The sequence below is a fragment of the Branchiostoma lanceolatum genome, chromosome 19 (genome assembly GCF_035083965.1).
Source record: "Branchiostoma lanceolatum isolate klBraLanc5 chromosome 19, klBraLanc5.hap2, whole genome shotgun sequence".
NCBI classification, from domain to species: Eukaryota; Metazoa; Chordata; class Leptocardii; order Amphioxiformes; family Branchiostomatidae; genus Branchiostoma; species Branchiostoma lanceolatum.
The window spans coordinates 15,410,696-15,431,459 of NC_089740.1; the positions used below are offsets into that span (position 1 = coordinate 15,410,696).

Consider the following 20,764-nt stretch of genomic DNA (forward strand, 5'->3'; position numbering starts at 1 on the left):
CTCACTTGGTAGGATAGATCGTACAAGTTTGTTTGTTTATTAGTAATGCATACCCGGTAAACCGCATCATGGTGTAACACACCAGGTTTGTACTGAAGAGTACAAGCTGCATATCCGGACAAACTTATGTGATCCAGACACACCGGGAAGGACCCCTGCTCTTTTCGATAAGCGTAGTGGGTTCTTTTACTTGCTTGAGTTGTGACTTTCTTCAAACGCGGGATCTCCATTTATGGGGGGGGGGGGGGCGTCCCTAACCGAAGCTACATGTAGCTAGGTACTCATTTTCACCTGAGTGAAGTGCACCCCGTCCGATCGATCGCTTTGAAACTCAGATTTGAATCAGCCATGACAAATTGCTTTCTAAGTTGCTTTAACGGCTAAATCTGGCAAAACAAACTCGCCAGTGAGAAACTATTTTTCTTTAAACGTTAAATCGCGGTCAGCGGTCACTCATAGTGGTCATAAAAAGAAAAGATACTAGTAACGAAGAGATGCTACTTACAAAAGACCTAGAATGGACGTTAGTGACTTTGAAATCACTGTCTTCCAGCAGAACGAAGCCTGCCTCCATGGTCTTGGTCTTGGCCTCACAGGATGAGCAACAGAGGGTCCGATCTCACGGTGTACACGGCCGGCGTGGCGTCCAGTCGCCATCAGGAGTCTCCGTGGAGGAAAACTAACTCCGTCGCCTTGTAACTTTTTTTAATGAAGGAAATTTCAAGCTGTTTTGACAAAGGTGACCAGAATCTAGGGAAGTAGAGTTCTTAATGTAACGGTTGTTTATATGCTGTTGCTATGGACACTTGGCCGTCTATGATTGGTTAGATGATGAGTCCTCGAAGAACATGACCGTATTTGGAAGAAACTGAGTTATCCTTAGCTGACCCTGGCTGTAGTTGGAAGAGTTGTCCTTAGCTGACCCTGCGAGTTGGTCAGCGGTCGAACCAACGCTACATTTTGTTACATTCTGTTCGGGACCATAACGCTCATGTGAAACGGACTGGAAGTCCATCAAATTGTAGATAATATAACCACGAGGGCATGCATTCCTCCTTCCTAGCACAGCGTACGTAATCGGCCGTTTTGATTCCACGTAATTCTACGCTACTAACGTTACTGTTTGAGTTTATTTGTTAGGGCCATATATGGAACTGGGTTGTCCTTGGCTGACCTAGCAGTACGCGGTCACGTTTGGATACATTTTGTTATCAATACATATGTTCGAAGCGGTGTTGTGCACTTGTCAGTGAGATATATTTACGCTGACACCTTGATATCATAGAAGAAGCTTTATTGACACAACAAGAAGTAACGTTACAGTAAATTTCGTACGGTCAACTACAAAGTACAAAATAGAAGTACAAAAAAATCTTAGTTAGGATTCGTACTAAACAATATAATAGAAAGTCTTATTGCAAATACATTGTAGAAATATAGGAAAAACATACATGTGACAGTGAACTGTAACTGACTTTGTTTTAACAATAGGCTACTAAATACGACTGTTGGCTATATTTAGGCAAGCTGACTTCTTTTTTGTAGGCAGTGGAAGCCGAAAAGTCCCACTTTTTCTAGAATGTGGGTTCTGCGATTTTAAGAGGAAAGTGACTTTAATATTGGCTAACGTACGTGAAAACATCTTGTACATGTTTCCGTTACGGTCCTGAAAAAATATATGGTCGGTAGGTAGGGATTCCCTTTCTTTTATTTTCCTTTTAGATTTCGGCCGAAGTAGTCCAACAAATTCAGTTGAACAACGTAAAACTGGAATGCGTCACGACACTCATATTGCAACCATACATATATAGATTGTACAAATTTAAGACTTAGTATATTGATAAACTGGACAAAGAAGTACAATGTTTACTATATTTTACTACATAAACTGCTTAACGCCTTAATCTGTTAACAGAGGGTGAAATACAGGAAGTCTGTACGAAAATGTGCAAGACCACATGGATTCTGTTTTGACTTTTCATACTCAGATTGAAAATTCTATGTCCCTTGTCAGCGACCGACACCCAAAAGGCCGGAGTCAGCAGGTTTTTGCTAGGGTCGGAAATACAACCCCCAAACATCTAAACAATAGCTAACGTAATCGATGATGTAACATGTAGCGTTACGTCAGTCATCTAGAGTAATGACCACGGCATCGCCTGAACAGTTCTGCTGCAGTGCCATAGAAACCGCTAGGGTGACCGAAATCTAATCCTTTCTTCCGTCGGTGCAGATTTCGCTACAGTTTCACAGTCTTCGATACTGGTGTTGTTACATGCGTTGTTACAGGCGTTGTCACATGCGTCGGTACAAACGTTGTTGTTACATACGTTGTTACAGCCTGGGGCTGAATTGCGAGGAGCTCACAATTGGCGGGTGTAAATCTCAAGGATTTGGTACTGCTGCCATACGGCGTCACCTCAGGCGACCTCAACACGGCAGCTATACATGAAGGCGGGAGCACAGCGGTGTCAACGCCTATCACAGAGTCGCGATAGCCGTATATGGAGTCGATTCGTGACCGCGAGCTCGCGCGGTAACGCGTTCCTGAATCCTCCTTCTGGGAAGAAGAGCAGAATAATCTCTTGATGTGCTGTCGAAAGTTTTTGCCAATGAAAGCGTAGATAAAGGGGTTAATTACAGAGTTCAGTATGGCGAGTGCTGTAGCCACGTAAAACGTCACGAGACTGTCGCCATCGGTGTAGGAATGCGCCGTAAACGACGTCACGTGAAACGGAAGCCAACACACTAGGAAGAACACCGTCACCACAAAGATCATATGTAACGTCCTGGAGGCCGATGCCCTCGCTGGGAAAGGTCGTGGCTGACGTAACGTCACGAATATCCTGACGTATATGGGAATCATCACGCCGGCTGGCACCACGTACAGGATGAAGGAAATGGTGATCGCTAAGGAGAGGTAGGCGTGACCAGAGACGGCACCATCCGGCTTCAGATACACGCACTCGAACAGACTCGTGTAGGTGAAATTCCAGTCGTCTGCGATAAGGTTCCGCACCACCGTGTCGAGCGTCGCCGCGAGAAACGCCAGCAGCCACATCAGGAGGCAGGTCCGGAAGGCCTTCTTCTGCGTCCGCCGGAGTCTGTGGTCCAGCGGCTTGATGATAGCCTGGTGACGCTCCACGGCGATGGCCGTCAGGAGAAAGATGCTGGCACAGGCCAGGAATACGGCAAGAACCCGGCCTACGTCACAGACCCTTGAGCTGACGAGGTCTGCACTGTCGCAGTTCAGTTTTGCGTCGAGAAGAGAGTGAAGCTTCCGTGCCTCCATGTTCCTCCACGTGCAGTTGTTTGCTAGTAGGAATTCTGCTGTTGCGTTTGACATGGTTACATTAACACCACTGTTTGCAACATTTGCACTACTTTTTGCAACATTTGCACTACTGTTTGCAACATTTACACTACTTTTTGCAACATTTCCACTACTGATTGCAACATCGACATCCATCTGTTGGCAGTAACCTAACAGATTGTCGACTCGACCTTTGAAACTGTGAAAACGTATCGAAAACACGCCCTGGACGAGCGCGAAGAGACAGAAACTGACGTCGGCGACAGCTAAGTTGGCGACGTAGACGTTAGAGATGGTCCTGATGGAGGCGTATTTGGCGATGATGTAGAGGATCAAAAGGTTCGCCGCCACTCCTAACGCGGAGAGAAGGCAGCGTGTGACGTTAGCGGCGTACAGAGGCGTGACGGCGCCGCTCTCCATGGCTCTGAACGTCTAGCTGATGATGGCCACAAACTTTGTAAGGATCATCACATGGGAGACAACTCAAGGGAAACGGAACCCGGCAGAGTGTGTACAGCTCTCGCTGGCACTGTAAGGAGAGACAAGGGAACTCTGACATCAGAGTTACGGACTGTCTAACTTGGTTTCTATGCCTCAGCAGTCCTCAGATTAGCAGCCGTCTTGTCAATTCTTGCCGTTCAGAAGAGAGTCGGGCGTCTTACAATTTGACGAGGCTGATGATGGCCCGGACCGTAAGAATCCGGTTCAACCTGTGAGAGACAACACAAGGGAAACTGAACCCGGCAGAGGGTGCACAGCTCTCGCTGATACCCCAGCCTGTATTTACACAAGCTCTCGGCCGGAGGTTACTGACCCCCAGCCCAAGGGGGATGGCGGTTACAGGCCGGCTGGCCACTAGGAGCGCGATTCGTCAGGCTACCCCAGGAGAGACACGAGACTCAGCAGTACAACCGGGTTACGAACGCTGATGGATGACACGGACGAGAGACGTTAGATTATCCAAGCTCCACGCGTTGGCACCCGATGATGTCCTCAGCGACGGCCTGACAGAACAGTCAACTGTTGTTGTACCGGGTAATCGCGCGAAACGCTGAACCAACTAAACACAAACACACACTAACATCGGGGCGGGCGCGTTATGTCTGCGGTTGAATTCGGTGCGCTTTTGATCGACCTCGATAGAGGCTTGGTGTTGTTGTATACGTGAATATTCTACAATCAGTTGTCCATATTTTACCACCAGATTTGTGGTGTCCGTAGGATAATGCAAACCTTATCTCGTTTGGGGACTCATTTGTAAGCAGCGACACCTAGCAGCAGTGCAAGGTGAAGCAGTCAGAATTGCCCTGAGGAAGGTGACAGACGGTCACGGAGACGTCGGTTGAATAAATCACTTTACGTGTACAAATATTCTCTTTATTCACTTTTCTCGTTCCGTTCAATATGACGCACATACGTGTATGCAGGTGAGTTTTTGGCTAGGTAGTTTCAGGTGTCTCCACGTGCCCACCGTTTCCCGAGTTCCCCCCCGACAGAGCTGGCTAGCTTGCTGTGTTGACTCAGAGCAGTCACGGGCCACTCGTCGGATCTCCCGCGGCGATGCTTAAGTACCGCTCCCTGGCGGCTACAACACCTGCAATGTAATTAAGAAACACAAAAGTCTTAACGCTACTTCCCCTAAATCCGTAGGGTAACACATGTCTGGGATTTAAAAAAAAGAATGTTTGTATCAACAGGACTAGAGAAGAAATATAGCATGTATAGCATCAGTGACAAAGGGAATAAATGATATCGGCATGTAACAGAAAAAAATAATGGTTAATTCTTTAGCCAGATTGGTGTCAATTAACTCTTAACAAAAATGCATCGGATTTAGGTAAACTAGCGTTACTAGGCTTACATGTGGTATTGACAAAGATCCTGACTGTCAACAATAACATACCACAGTTCGATGTATTTCGTGATAACATGTGACCTCAGGTCAACCTGCAACAAAAACACCCTCTTAAAGCGCAGGGATATGAGACATGACAACAAACAGGAGCTACCCCTGGCTGCACACGAACCGCGAAATTCGCGGAAAGGTGAACACGTCTTAGCCAACTATGAAGTATGTCAGAACAGGTATTCCTGCGTTCACCATAGAAGGTGTCCTATAATACTGTATCATGTACAGTACGTAACGTTTATGCTCAGACAAGGGGCAAGACGGGCAAAACATTTCACGGTGGTTTTAAGCGGTAAAGAGTTCACCGTGAAAGCCACGAACATAAAACAACCGCGAACATTTCTGTATTTACAGTAAGTCTAGATTAATGTAAGAAGATTACAAAGACAACGCCTGGAACCTACCTGGTCTGCAAGGTGTAGCCAGCCGTCAAAGATTTGCTGTCATTAAGCCGCCGTCACACTGCAGGAGAATACCCCACCTTTCACGTCTTCGAGCTCAATGGGATATTTGCGACAAGAATACGACAACACTAGTGCCCTCTCGACGCCGATTTTACAGATCGGCCGATGTTCACAGATCTCCAAGCCTTGCCAAAGTGACACTGTAGATTTTCAGCCAAAAAATACGCTCGGCTCTCTGGCGATTTTGAAATTCGGCGATCTTCTGGTGATCAACAACTTCCACCGAACGTCTTTGACATAGTGACGCCGTCTTAAGAAAACGTAGTCAAGTCGCGCAGCCGCTTAAGGCGCACAGGTGGTCCTAACTTATGCCAAGTTCGTCCTCTCGTGCAGGTCCGTGCCAGGCTACATCCTGGCTTCGCGGAACCCGTGAATGTGTAATCTCGGCTCGGGGGATCCACACCACTGGCTCTTTTGTTTAAGCGTACCTTGGAGAATGTGGGTAAAGTTCATGTGATTGTGTCACGTCAGTTTCTACCAGATTTTTTTCGCCAGACTTAAAAAAGTCCTGGTGAAGCGGAAGTGACGTCATGTGGCAGATTCAATACTCTGACACTGTTTGCCTAATTTCGGGGCAGGTGTTTTCACACTACTGGCTATCTTGTTTACGGGTAAACCTAAGCGTACCTTGGAGAATGTGGGTAAAGTTCATGTGACTGAGTCACGTCAGGATCTACCAGACCTTTCGGCAGAGTAAAAAAAGTCCTGGTGAAGCGGAAGTGACGTCATGTGGCAGGTTCAATACTCTGACATGTTGACTGTGTTTGCCTCATTTCGGGACAGGTGAATTCACACCGCTGACTCCTTTGTTTACGGGTAAACCCAGGCGTACCTTTAAGAATGTGGGCAAAGTTCATGTGACGAAGTCACACTAGTCTCTACCAGATCTTTCAGCGGGCAGAAAAAGGGTAACCGGTCGTTTCGATACATGGTAACGTTCGAAGTTGTTTCGCTACATGAGAATGTGCCAGGCAAAGTGCACGGGACTAGGTCACACTTGTCTGTTCCAGCCCTTTCAGCGGACTGAGAAAGGATAACCGGTCGTTTCGCTACGTTGTCAGTTCGCTACAGTCGTTTCGCTACACGGTAACGATAGAAGTCGTTTCGCTACATGCTCATACTCTGAGCTTGGCCAACCACAGCATTTGCTGTGTTGTGACATACGGATAGGCGCCACAGCTAGTTCAGATGATTCTATTCATCGACTTCGGTGAAACATAATTGATTTTAGCAAAACTATTTCCAATGCCATTAGTTTATACATTGTAGCGAAACAAATAAATAAATAAAACGACCTGTAACCAAAAAGAGCAATGACGAAGCAGACAAAGCGAATAGTTGAAGCGGATGAGTCTACACATGCCCTGTCATAATTCTACAGATGCCTAGAAGAAGGCAAAATTAAACAAGCTATCTGCCACCCAAAAATCAAGACCACAGCACGTTCAGGTCAAAAGATACAAAAATTGAAGTTCTGCTGCAGTACCAAGGTCACATACCAGGGGGCCTACAATCAACCTTGAATTTCGGCTTCACAACACTCGCCAACATACCAAATATCATTGTAATCCATCGAGCGGCTCTTGAGTTATGCTGACTGGAGTGGTGCGGAAACACAAACAGACAGACAAACAGACAAACAAACATACAAACAGACACACAGACACACCCAAAACTATATCTCCATTTTTCATGGAGATAATAAAGAACTTGTAAGCACTAAGTACACAGCTCTGAATTCCCTGGAAGATCTAGATATTAAGACCATAATGATTTGGTGCCATGGATAGCAAAAGTCAGCCCATCAAGAGGCTCCCCCTGGCGTTTAGAGTTATACTGCACCTATACGCAATCCTCATATACAGCATTTGAAAGGGAAATCCCCGCTGTTATATTTGGCATTTCCTTCTAAAGTTAGTAGATGCAACAGTTTTGTGATATAGAAACAAACTCACGTACCAAAGAAAGTCTGGACTCTATACATTCTCAAAAGACGATTCAGTTGAAACATCGCCATCGTCCTCCAAAAGGACTGCCCTGGAACTGCAAAGGCAATCAGCTCTAGCGGCAAGAGGGAAAGAAGGTCGACAATAAACGTTCGTCTGATGTACCGCCGTCTGATGAGCTTAAGATCGGTCACTGGAACGCCGTAGTCAAAGTACACGTAGAAAAACTGTAGTATGATGTCCATGAGGTACAAGGCGTCGAAGATGTACATAAGGATCCACAGCTCTGTGTGTCTGGATTCGAACGATACTTTGAAAGTGCCGATGCAAGCCGTTGCCACGCATGTTATCGCAACGATCGCTTCCCACACCCGGGACGCGTTTGTCATAGGGTAAATGTAAGTCCTCAGTAGTTTTCTCTTCTCCTCCGGGCGGTCATTTGGATGGGCCGGAGTGGCTTCGGACGGGGTCGGTAGTTGCCCCCCATTCCGGTGGGTCCGGCCCTGTGCCATTTTCACTCAACATATGAAGCTCTACATTTGAACAAACGTTTGAGTGTTCGATTCATTCGAAACCGTGTTTCTCGAACCTAACGTAATTCATTACGTGTGCACTCGAACGTTCCATACGCAGATAGAACGTATCGTGCATACAGGCTAACCGTAGGTCATGGCCTTCCACCCAAATCTCTCACGTTGTTCAGTGAAACATCGGCAAGGACAGAGGAAGACAGAGTTCTTTGACCTGAAACAGAGTTAAATGTATGTATGGTGAAAGTGCATGTGCATCGCATGCAAATGTGCTAAACTAATGTCTCAGCCATTCTCTATGAAAAGTTTTTCTGCAAGTTCGTACACAAATGTTACTTGCAAGTCACGTTACATGGAAGAAGCACAGGAGACATACATTTGTACATGTGGAGAAAAAGACAGTGGCTGACATGTTGTAACAAGGGACTACTCAAGGAGCAGTGCTGGCTATTTCTAACAAGTTTAGACAAGTTGGGTATGACTTGGTTTTTGGGAGCAGGGAAAGACGAAAAGCCCCACTTTTTCTGCAACTTGTTGGTTCTGTGATTTTAGAGGAAAGTGGATTTTTGTTCGTCCGTGAATGTGAGAAGGTTCGGGTAGGTCGTGGTGACTTCTTTAACCAATGCGGTTCTTTCGTTGTAATTAAGTGAACATTTTGGAAATGAAACGTGTATCGTCTTCCAACGCTTTAGAAGTACAGTATTTACAAATTCTATGTAATATATGTACAGGAACGATAAATGATTGTTGTGTTTCTCACCCAAAGTGCTCTTCAGCATCATTGGTAGCCTTTCTGCGGCCCAGCATGCTGCATGCCAGTATCAGGGCATCTCTACCCCCGCTGGCGTGCACCACACCTAGCCTCCGCCAGGATTCCTACGGGGGTACGGAGAGTAGAAGTCGGAAAAAAGAACGTGAGAACAAATTCAGGAGAATCAGTCCGCGGGAATTTATAAAGATTTAATAGAATTGAAAAATACAGAACTGCGCCGCCAACGAAACCCTACGGTGGCAAAACACCCCTGGCAAAAATACTCTCCCTACAAGTGTAGTTAGTCTGATAGAGAATACGCCACACCGCTTCCCACAATTCGTGCGGATCGGTCGTTATGAGAAGTAAGATAACTCCATGTTAGTCTGTGTATATGGATAAGAAATTCCACTGGAAGTTGTAATAAGGCCATGTTAATTTGATTATATGGATGACATCCCCTGGGCACCCCAACATTGACGCGAGCGTGAGAAAAAGATAAATGTTAGTAAAAGTTACCATGAAATCTCCGCGGTCAGGAAGGTTGAACAAAAGACTGAACATACAGAACATGGCATACCAAATAATAAACTCTACGTTTCTGTTCATTCACATTTCTTTTCTTGGAAGTCTTTGCTCAGGGTTCAAAATATATTTTCCAGCTAAGTTGTAAAAAATGCACGTGGAGCAAAAAGATTACCATGGGAAAAAGTGGCAAGGTATGACAGGAGTATCTGTTTTACGACATTATTTGGAATTGACGGCTTTTATTTACTCATTTTGTAGCTTGTTGGCATGATTTATAGTCTGGTTGCAAACAGATTCTGGTTTCTTTATTTTTAGAAATGGACGAAAGTTGATGCACGCGCTGATATCATCCATATGATTAATTGCAAGTCAGTGGAACATGACGTCGTCTGCGTGACAAATTCTTACTCTCGGACAGACCCATTGAATGAGGGAAACAATTACATTTTTTACTACTTCTAGCTATAGTATCAATACAACTACATGCAGCATGGGAATCACTATGGAAACTCCCGCGAAACAAAAAAAAAGGTTCAGGTGGAATCTTCGCATAGCAACCAGACTCGTTCGAATGTCACCGTTGACGACGTTCTAAAAACGAGCATTCGAACACGTCTGAGTTCGAATGTTGACCTAGCAAAGACTTCGATCTTCCGTAATTCGATCCGAACGCATGTTCGATTCCATGCGGGGTCACCTGAGGCCAGTTTCCATTGTAGGTCAGATGAGGTCACTACAGTGTTTTTATACAGTTTCATGGCAATCAGGGAACGGCATGTGCCCCCCTATCCCTCACTCTGATGTCACCATGCCACCAATCCGCACTTGCTCACTTGGTAGGATAGATCGTACAAGTTTGTTTGTTTATTAGTAATGCATACCCGGTAAACCGCATCATGGTGTAACACACCAGGTTTGTACTGAAGAGTACAAGCTGCATATCCGGACAAACTTATGTGATCCAGACACACCGGGAAGGACCCCTGCTCTTTTCGATAAGCGTAGTGGGTTCTTTTACTTGCTTGAGTTGTGACTTTCTTCAAACGCGGGATCTCCATTTATGGGGGGGGGGGCGTCCCTAACCGAAGCTACATGTAGCTAGGTACTCATTTTCACCTGAGTGAAGTGCACCCCGTCCGATCGATCGCTTTGAAACTCAGATTTGAATCAGCCATGACAAATTGCTTTCTAAGTTGCTTTAACGGCTAAATCTGGCAAAACAAACTCGCCAGTGAGAAACTATTTTTCTTTAAACGTTAAATCGCGGTCAGCGGTCACTCATAGTGGTCATAAAAAGAAAAGATACTAGTAACGAAGAGATGCTACTTACAAAAGACCTAGAATGGACGTTAGTGACTTTGAAATCACTGTCTTCCAGCAGAACGAAGCCTGCCTCCATGGTCTTGGTCTTGGCCTCACAGGATGAGCAACAGAGGGTCCGATCTCACGGTGTACACGGCCGGCGTGGCGTCCAGTCGCCATCAGGAGTCTCCGTGGAGGAAAACTAACTCCGTCGCCTTGTAACTTTTTTTAATGAAGGAAATTTCAAGCTGTTTTGACAAAGGTGACCAGAATCTAGGGAAGTAGAGTTCTTAATGTAACGGTTGTTTATATGCTGTTGCTATGGACACTTGGCCGTCTATGATTGGTTAGATGATGAGTCCTCGAAGAACATGACCGTATTTGGAAGAAACTGAGTTATCCTTAGCTGACCCTGGCTGTAGTTGGAAGAGTTGTCCTTAGCTGACCCTGCGAGTTGGTCAGCGGTCGAACCAACGCTACATTTTGTTACATTCTGTTCGGGACCATAACGCTCATGTGAAACGGACTGGAAGTCCATCAAATTGTAGATAATATAACCACGAGGGCATGCATTCCTCCTTCCTAGCACAGCGTACGTAATCGGCCGTTTTGATTCCACGTAATTCTACGCTACTAACGTTACTGTTTGAGTTTATTTGTTAGGGCCATATATGGAACTGGGTTGTCCTTGGCTGACCTAGCAGTACGCGGTCACGTTTGGATACATTTTGTTATCAATACATATGTTCGAAGCGGTGTTGTGCACTTGTCAGTGAGATATATTTACGCTGACACCTTGATATCATAGAAGAAGCTTTATTGACACAACAAGAAGTAACGTTACAGTAAATTTCGTACGGTCAACTACAAAGTACAAAATAGAAGTACAAAAAAATCTTAGTTAGGATTCGTACTAAACAATATAATAGAAAGTCTTATTGCAAATACATTGTAGAAATATAGGAAAAACATACATGTGACAGTGAACTGTAACTGACTTTGTTTTAACAATAGGCTACTAAATACGACTGTTGGCTATATTTAGGCAAGCTGACTTCTTTTTTGTAGGCAGTGGAAGCCGAAAAGTCCCACTTTTTCTAGAATGTGGGTTCTGCGATTTTAAGAGGAAAGTGACTTTAATATTGGCTAACGTACGTGAAAACATCTTGTACATGTTTCCGTTACGGTCCTGAAAAAATATATGGTCGGTAGGTAGGGATTCCCTTTCTTTTATTTTCCTTTTAGATTTCGGCCGAAGTAGTCCAACAAATTCAGTTGAACAACGTAAAACTGGAATGCGTCACGACACTCATATTGCAACCATACATATATAGATTGTACAAATTTAAGACTTAGTATATTGATAAACTGGACAAAGAAGTACAATGTTTACTATATTTTACTACATAAACTGCTTAACGCCTTAATCTGTTAACAGAGGGTGAAATACAGGAAGTCTGTACGAAAATGTGCAAGACCACATGGATTCTGTTTTGACTTTTCATACTCAGATTGAAAATTCTATGTCCCTTGTCAGCGACCGACACCCAAAAGGCCGGAGTCAGCAGGTTTTTGCTAGGGTCGGAAATACAACCCCCAAACATCTAAACAATAGCTAACGTAATCGATGATGTAACATGTAGCGTTACGTCAGTCATCTAGAGTAATGACCACGGCATCGCCTGAACAGTTCTGCTGCAGTGCCATAGAAACCGCTAGGGTGACCGAAATCTAATCCTTTCTTCCGTCGGTGCAGATTTCGCTACAGTTTCACAGTCTTCGATACTGGTGTTGTTACATGCGTTGTTACAGGCGTTGTCACATGCGTCGGTACAAACGTTGTTGTTACATACGTTGTTACAGCCTGGGGCTGAATTGCGAGGAGCTCACAATTGGCGGGTGTAAATCTCAAGGATTTGGTACTGCTGCCATACGGCGTCACCTCAGGCGACCTCAACACGGCAGCTATACATGAAGGCGGGAGCACAGCGGTGTCAACGCCTATCACAGAGTCGCGATAGCCGTATATGGAGTCGATTCGTGACCGCGAGCTCGCGCGGTAACGCGTTCCTGAATCCTCCTTCTGGGAAGAAGAGCAGAATAATCTCTTGATGTGCTGTCGAAAGTTTTTGCCAATGAAAGCGTAGATAAAGGGGTTAATTACAGAGTTCAGTATGGCGAGTGCTGTAGCCACGTAAAACGTCACGAGACTGTCGCCATCGGTGTAGGAATGCGCCGTAAACGACGTCACGTGAAACGGAAGCCAACACACTAGGAAGAACACCGTCACCACAAAGATCATATGTAACGTCCTGGAGGCCGATGCCCTCGCTGGGAAAGGTCGTGGCTGACGTAACGTCACGAATATCCTGACGTATATGGGAATCATCACGCCGGCTGGCACCACGTACAGGATGAAGGAAATGGTGATCGCTAAGGAGAGGTAGGCGTGACCAGAGACGGCACCATCCGGCTTCAGATACACGCACTCGAACAGACTCGTGTAGGTGAAATTCCAGTCGTCTGCGATAAGGTTCCGCACCACCGTGTCGAGCGTCGCCGCGAGAAACGCCAGCAGCCACATCAGGAGGCAGGTCCGGAAGGCCTTCTTCTGCGTCCGCCGGAGTCTGTGGTCCAGCGGCTTGATGATAGCCTGGTGACGCTCCACGGCGATGGCCGTCAGGAGAAAGATGCTGGCACAGGCCAGGAATACGGCAAGAACCCGGCCTACGTCACAGACCCTTGAGCTGACGAGGTCTGCACTGTCGCAGTTCAGTTTTGCGTCGAGAAGAGAGTGAAGCTTCCGTGCCTCCATGTTCCTCCACGTGCAGTTGTTTGCTAGTAGGAATTCTGCTGTTGCGTTTGACATGGTTACATTAACACCACTGTTTGCAACATTTGCACTACTTTTTGCAACATTTGCACTACTGTTTGCAACATTTACACTACTTTTTGCAACATTTCCACTACTGATTGCAACATCGACATCCATCTGTTGGCAGTAACCTAACAGATTGTCGACTCGACCTTTGAAACTGTGAAAACGTATCGAAAACACGCCCTGGACGAGCGCGAAGAGACAGAAACTGACGTCGGCGACAGCTAAGTTGGCGACGTAGACGTTAGAGATGGTCCTGATGGAGGCGTATTTGGCGATGATGTAGAGGATCAAAAGGTTCGCCGCCACTCCTAACGCGGAGAGAAGGCAGCGTGTGACGTTAGCGGCGTACAGAGGCGTGACGGCGCCGCTCTCCATGGCTCTGAACGTCTAGCTGATGATGGCCACAAACTTTGTAAGGATCATCACATGGGAGACAACTCAAGGGAAACGGAACCCGGCAGAGTGTGTACAGCTCTCGCTGGCACTGTAAGGAGAGACAAGGGAACTCTGACATCAGAGTTACGGACTGTCTAACTTGGTTTCTATGCCTCAGCAGTCCTCAGATTAGCAGCCGTCTTGTCAATTCTTGCCGTTCAGAAGAGAGTCGGGCGTCTTACAATTTGACGAGGCTGATGATGGCCCGGACCGTAAGAATCCGGTTCAACCTGTGAGAGACAACACAAGGGAAACTGAACCCGGCAGAGGGTGCACAGCTCTCGCTGATACCCCAGCCTGTATTTACACAAGCTCTCGGCCGGAGGTTACTGACCCCCAGCCCAAGGGGGATGGCGGTTACAGGCCGGCTGGCCACTAGGAGCGCGATTCGTCAGGCTACCCCAGGAGAGACACGAGACTCAGCAGTACAACCGGGTTACGAACGCTGATGGATGACACGGACGAGAGACGTTAGATTATCCAAGCTCCACGCGTTGGCACCCGATGATGTCCTCAGCGACGGCCTGACAGAACAGTCAACTGTTGTTGTACCGGGTAATCGCGCGAAACGCTGAACCAACTAAACACAAACACACACTAACATCGGGGCGGGCGCGTTATGTCTGCGGTTGAATTCGGTGCGCTTTTGATCGACCTCGATAGAGGCTTGGTGTTGTTGTATACGTGAATATTCTACAATCAGTTGTCCATATTTTACCACCAGATTTGTGGTGTCCGTAGGATAATGTTAACGCGTGCAAACCTTATCTCGGTTGGGAACGCATCTGTAAGCAGCGACACCTAGCGGTAGTGCAAGGTGAAGCAGTCAGAATTGCCCTGAGGAAGGTGACAGACGGTCGCGGAGACGTCGGTTGAATAAATCACTTTACGTGTACAAATATTCTCTTTATTCACTTTTCTCGTTCCGTTCAATATGACGCACATGCGTGTATGCAGGTAAGTTTTTGTCTAGGCAGTTTCAGGTGTCTCCACGTGCCCACCGTTTCCCGAGTTCCCCCCCGACAGAGCTGGCTAGCTTGCTGTGTTGACTCAGAGCGGTCACGGGCCACTTGTCGGATCACCCGCGGCGATGGTTAAGTTATTCCGCACCTCGTACCACTCCCTGGCGGCTACAACACCTGCAATGTAATTAAGAAACACAAAAGTCTTAACGCTACTTTACCTCAATCCGCAGGGTAACACATATCCGTGATTTTTAAAAACATGTTTGTATCAACAGGACGAGAGACGAAATATAACATGTATAGCATCAGTGACAAAGGTAATCAATAATATCGGCATGTAACAGAAAAAATAATGGTTAATTCTTTTGCCAGATTGGTGTCAATTAACTCTTAACAAAAGTGCATCGGATTTAGGTAAACAAGCGTTACTAGGCTTACATGTGGTATTGACAAAGATCGTGACTGTCAACAATAACATACCACAGTTCGATGTAGTTCGTGATAACATGTGACCTCAGGTCAACCTGCAACAAAAACACCCTCTTAAAGCGCAGGGAGAGGAGACATGACAACAAACAGGAGCTACCCCTGGCTGCAAACGAACCGCGAAATTCGCGGAAAGGTGAACACGTCACAACCAACAATAAAGTATGCCAGAACAGGACTTGTTAGCATTCGTGAGTTCACTATAACAGGTGCCCTATAATACTGTATCATGTACAGTACGTAACGTTAATGCTTAGACAAGGGGCAAGACGGGCAAACTTTGACATTAGTCTCTACCAGACTAACCGCGCCGGCTATAGGGAAAACATTTGCCGGGGGACTTTGGCCATGGAGGGTTTCATTCGCAGCCGCAGGGTTGCAATATTGGACCCTATCTCCGTAGCCGACTCCCTTCATACAGTTGACTCTATTTGGCCAATTTCTACTATTTTCCCAGCGACCCGCAGAGGCTGGTAGAGTCTAGCAAAACATAGTAAAGAGTTCACCGCGAAACCCAGGAACATAAACCAACCGCGAACATTTCTGTATTTACAGTAAGTTAAGGTTAAAGTAAGAAGATTACAAAGACAACGCCTGGAACCTACCTGGTCTGGAAGGTGTAGCCAGCCTACAGAGATTTGCTGTCATTAAGCCGCCCTCACACTGCAGGAGAATAGCCCACCTTTCACGTCTGGACTCAATGAGATATTTTCGACAAGAATACAACAACACTAGTGCCCTCTCGACGCCGTTTTTACAGGTCGGCCGATGTTCAGGTCTCCGAGCCTTGCCAAAGTGACACTGTAGATTTTCAGCCAAAAAATACGCTCGACTCTCTGGCGATTTTGACGTTCGGAGACCTTCTGGCGATCAACAACTTCCACCGAACGTCCTTGACATAGTGACGCCGTCTTAAGAAAACGTAGTCAAGTCGCGCAGCAACTAAAGGCGCACAGGTGGTCCAAACTTATCATGCCAAGTTCGTCCTCTCGTGCAGGTCCGTGCCAGGCCACATCCTGGCTTCGCGGAACCCGTGAATGTGTTATCTCGGGTGGGGGGATCCACACCACTGGCTCTTCTGTTTAAGCGTACCTTGGAGAATGTGGGTAAAGTTCATGTGACTGTATGGGTCACACCACTGGCTCTTTTGTTTACGGGTAAACCTAAGTGTACCTTGGAGAATGTGGGTAAAGTTCATGAGACTACATGGGTCACGCCAGGATCTACCAGACCTTTCGGCAGACTGAAAAGTAGTCCCGGTGAAGCGGAAGTGACGTTGCGTGGCAGGGTCAATACTCTGACATGTTGACTGTGTTAGCCTCATTTCGGGACAGGTGAATTCACACCGCTGACTCCTTTGTTTACGGATAAACCTAGGTGTACCTTTAAGAATGTGGGCAAAGTTCATGTGACGAAGTCACACTAGTCTCTACCAGACCTTTCAGCGGGCAGAAAAAGGGTAACCGGTCGTTTCGATACATGGTAACGTTCGAAGTTGTTTCGCTACATGAGAATGTGCCAGGCAAAGTGCACGGGACTAGGTCACACTTGTCTGTTCCAGCCCTTTCAGCGGACTGAGAAAGGATAACCGGTCGTTTCGCTACGTTGTCAGTTCGCTACAGTCGTTTCGCTACACGGTAACGGTAGAAGTCGTTTCGCTACATGCTCATACTCTGAGCTTGGCCAACCACAGCATTTGCTATGTTGTGACATACGGATAGGCACCATAGCTAGTTCAGATGATTCTATTAATTGACTTCGGTGAAATATAAGTGATTGTAGCAAAACTATTTCCAATGCCATTAGTTTATACATTGTGGCGAAACAAATAATTAAATAAAACGACCTGTAACCAAAAAGAGCCATGACGAAGCAGACAAAGCGAATGGTTGAAGCGGATGAGTCTGCACAGCTCGCATGACCTGTTATAATTTTACGAATGCTTAGAAGAAGGCAAAATTAAACAAGCTATCTGCCACCCAAAAATCAAGACCACACGTTCAGGTCAAAAGATACAAAAATTGAAGTTCTGCTGCAGTACCAAGGTCACATACCAGGGGGCCCAAAATCGACCTTGAATTTCGGCTTCACAACACCCGCCCACATACCAAATATCATTGTAATCCATCGAGAGGCTCTTGAGTTATGCTGACTGGAGTGGTGCGGAAACACAAACAGACAGACAGACAAACAGACAAACAAACAAACAGACAAACAGACACACAGACACACCCAAAACTATATCTCCATTTTTCATGGAGATAAAAAGAACTTGTAAGCACTAAGTACACAGCTCTGAATTCCCTGGAAGATCTAGATAAGACCATAATGATTTGGTGCCATGGATAGCAAAAGTCAGCCCATCAAGAGGCTCCCCCTGGCGTTTAGAGTTATACTGCACCTATACGCAATCCACATATACAGCATTTGAAAGGGAAATCGCATTTTTTTTGTTGACAAAAAGACTAACAAGACGTTGTGTTTGTCCAACATCTTCTCGTTCAACTGTCCACATGTCAAACCATGATTGAGATTTAGACGTGGAAGCTCCTAAGAACAAAACATTGACAGGAAATATAAAGTCGACCATTTCTATTGGTAAAATGCGAAGGGAGCCTGTCATATATGGCTTAATATCTATTGTTTTGTTTGTGAATGTCTCGAATATTGTCATTCTCGATTTAAGATGGTTGTATTTTCGAAACCAAAGTCAAACAAGTCTCAAAACGTCACACCCCTTTGTGAGCCTTCCGCGATTTCCCCATTCCCGAAAAGACCGAACTTTGGCAATTTGACGGTCGTTTTAACTCTTTTCCCAGCCGCGGCCGGGAGCGGTACTGCAGATTAGGGTATGATAGGGTATAAACTTATGACTTGTAAAATGTGAAAATATGCCAAGAAATAAATGTCAAGTCAGTGAAAACTTTCTTCAAGAGGTCCAAACGTCTTCCCATACATTTTAATGACCTTTAAGACTTTAAAAAACTCAGGTTGACATGAAAAGGACCGCTTTTCAGGCGCCGTGCGAAGAGCCCATATAATACTGTAGCTGCCCGTCAAAGTGCCACCTATATTCATGTACACGTACGGCACCTTTTGAACGTCATGAGTAGGTTAAGATTATATATGAACATTATCCGCTTTTCCTGGGCAACGTTGGCCTTCCCCTACATTGTTCGTCTGCTTATTTGATAAATATCTGGAAACAGACTAGTTCGTGACAGAAGGAAGCGTTCTGTGTAATCATATGCTCAAATAATCATTTAGGGCTCCCTTGGAAATCAGTTACTTGTTAACTGAAGGGACTACCCTAAAGATTGATAAATAAATAAATAAATATGCTGTAAGCTAAAAACCATCGTAGCCTCGCTGTTGACTGGGCTACAAATTGCTTGAGACTGCAAACATTAAGCATATATATATTGATCACTTCTTAATTCTCATTAGCCGGGGGACTTTGTCCATGGAGGGTTGCAATATTGGACCCTCTCTCCATAGCCGACTCCCTTCATACAGTTGACTCTATTTGGCCAATTTCTACTGCTGACTGGGCTACAAATTGCTTGAGACTGCACATTAAGCATATATATAATTTCACTACGGGACACTACATAGATATTAATAGCCCATTGAATGTATTGTCGGGGGACTTATCAAGCGAAACACCAGTCATCTCAAATGTCATTATCCTGTTAGGAAAAATATCTATATATAAAAACCGAGACTCATGTAATCTATCCATCCAAAGATTTATTGCCTTTGTCAAGTATATATACAAATTAGAGAAAAATATTGCAACACTTAAGAACAAATTATGTAAACATAACAAGAAGTGGGAATCGTTATATCTTGTTTTCAATTGATTGTTGCAACAAGTTACTCATGTGTCAGTGGGTGTACAACTGTATTCTCTTGTTTCATGTTTCTGTTTTGTACCTTTTGTTCACATATATATTGATCACTTCTTAATTCTAGATCTGATTCATGTTTCTGAAGTATTTACAACATAGCTATTATCTATAGAGTGTTGCGCTGCTGTGTGTAAATTGTCATAATATATAAATGGAAAGAAAAATATTCAAAGAAAGAATAAAAACTGTTAAAGCTGCGTGAAAAAAAGCGATACGTACGGCGTCCCTGCAATTCCTGCCGTGTGCTTCCGTTGGAATCGTTGTCGCACGTTTTATCAAAATTGTATATTTAATTGCCTCTTATGTACATGATTACATTAATAACTTATTGTTCATTTTTAAAGAAAGCTGTAAGCCAAGACCAGCTTTTCTAAAAGCACTTGTTTGCTATATATTATCAATGTTGGACATCTATAATGCCATATATTAAAGTATCAGTGTATCATAGTTCGTTATGGATATCATATTCTATCATTCTAACCGTCATTTGGTTGTTTGTGATTAAGTTTGCGGTGAAGTCTAGCATTTTCCAACATCACAAATACAGTACTAGTAGCTTAATTTGAAGATCATGTCTATAGATAAATTCAAATACATTCCAGAAGGAGACAACCCTTAGTGTGTACAAATAGGTAAATATATCAAAGAATGTTTAGATCGTAGAACTAGTACTGTAAGTGATAGGATAAACTCGGCATTTTGAAGTATTCATATACTTGACATTGTTATACTTGTACGTAGGTGAATCATTTTGTATCCCATTGTTTGTTGTTTGCATGTATAGTTGTAGAAGACCTTACGAAAGTCGCTGTACTTTTGTCGTGTCAATAAAGATTTCTGTGTTATAGACTGCAGTTCAACAGATGCACTCTAGATGGCGCTCTTGAACAGTTACCTTGGGACTAAGTCAGCTGACTGCCAGGCGAGGGTTTTCTACTATGCTATGTAAATGACTCTAATAAAGCATACGGCTTCTTAAAGTTGTCTCGTCACTTCCTTTAAGTCTCTGCGAAGGCCATGCCAATTTCATTTCTTGATTCTCGGATTTGCCGACTTTCTTTTCTCAGGCCATGTTAGTAACATTCGCACCCCAGTATCAAGGTAGCAGAACACAGTATTTCACCTATAGGGTTTTACATGGTTAAGGACCCCAAAGTGAGAAGGTTCGACGCCTCAAAATTTATAGCAGGGTGTACAATGAAATTACAAGAATCGAATATGTTTGACTTTAGGGTACAATCTACAAAATATGAGCTAAAGTTTTCCTGCTCGTTCTCTTTTAAAAGCCACTTTGATTAGACCCCCGGCGAAAGTCATCATATTCATACTGCAGCCGACGCACA

The 20,764-nt window shown here is 44.9% G+C and overlaps 2 protein-coding genes across 2 annotated transcripts; both read right to left on the minus strand.

Annotated features, from left to right (window-relative positions):
- Positions 1-1,277: 1,277 nt before the first annotated feature.
- Positions 1,278-4,535, minus strand: LOC136425595 (uncharacterized). Its single transcript, XM_066414512.1, has one exon. The coding sequence runs from the start codon at positions 3,731-3,733 to the stop codon at positions 2,240-2,242; it is 1,494 nt and encodes a 497-aa protein (XP_066270609.1). The 5' UTR covers positions 3,734-4,535; the 3' UTR covers positions 1,278-2,239.
- A 7,008-nt stretch (positions 4,536-11,543) lies between these two features.
- Positions 11,544-16,587, minus strand: LOC136425594 (uncharacterized). The gene is made up of 2 exons (XM_066414511.1): positions 16,116-16,587; positions 11,544-15,198 (listed from the first exon to the last, which is right to left on the minus strand). Exon 2 carries the CDS (start codon positions 13,997-13,999, stop codon positions 12,506-12,508), a length of 1,494 nt encoding a protein of 497 aa, XP_066270608.1. The 5' UTR covers positions 14,000-15,198; positions 16,116-16,587; the 3' UTR covers positions 11,544-12,505.
- Positions 16,588-20,764: the final 4,177 nt, after the last annotated feature.

Excerpts from the sequence above, each read along its gene's own strand:
- LOC136425595 (XM_066414512.1), bottom strand. The coding sequence starts at position 3,733 with ATGGAGAGCGGCGCCGTCACGCCTCTGTACGCCGCTAACGTCACACGC.
- LOC136425594 (XM_066414511.1), bottom strand. The coding sequence starts at position 13,999 with ATGGAGAGCGGCGCCGTCACGCCTCTGTACGCCGCTAACGTCACACGC.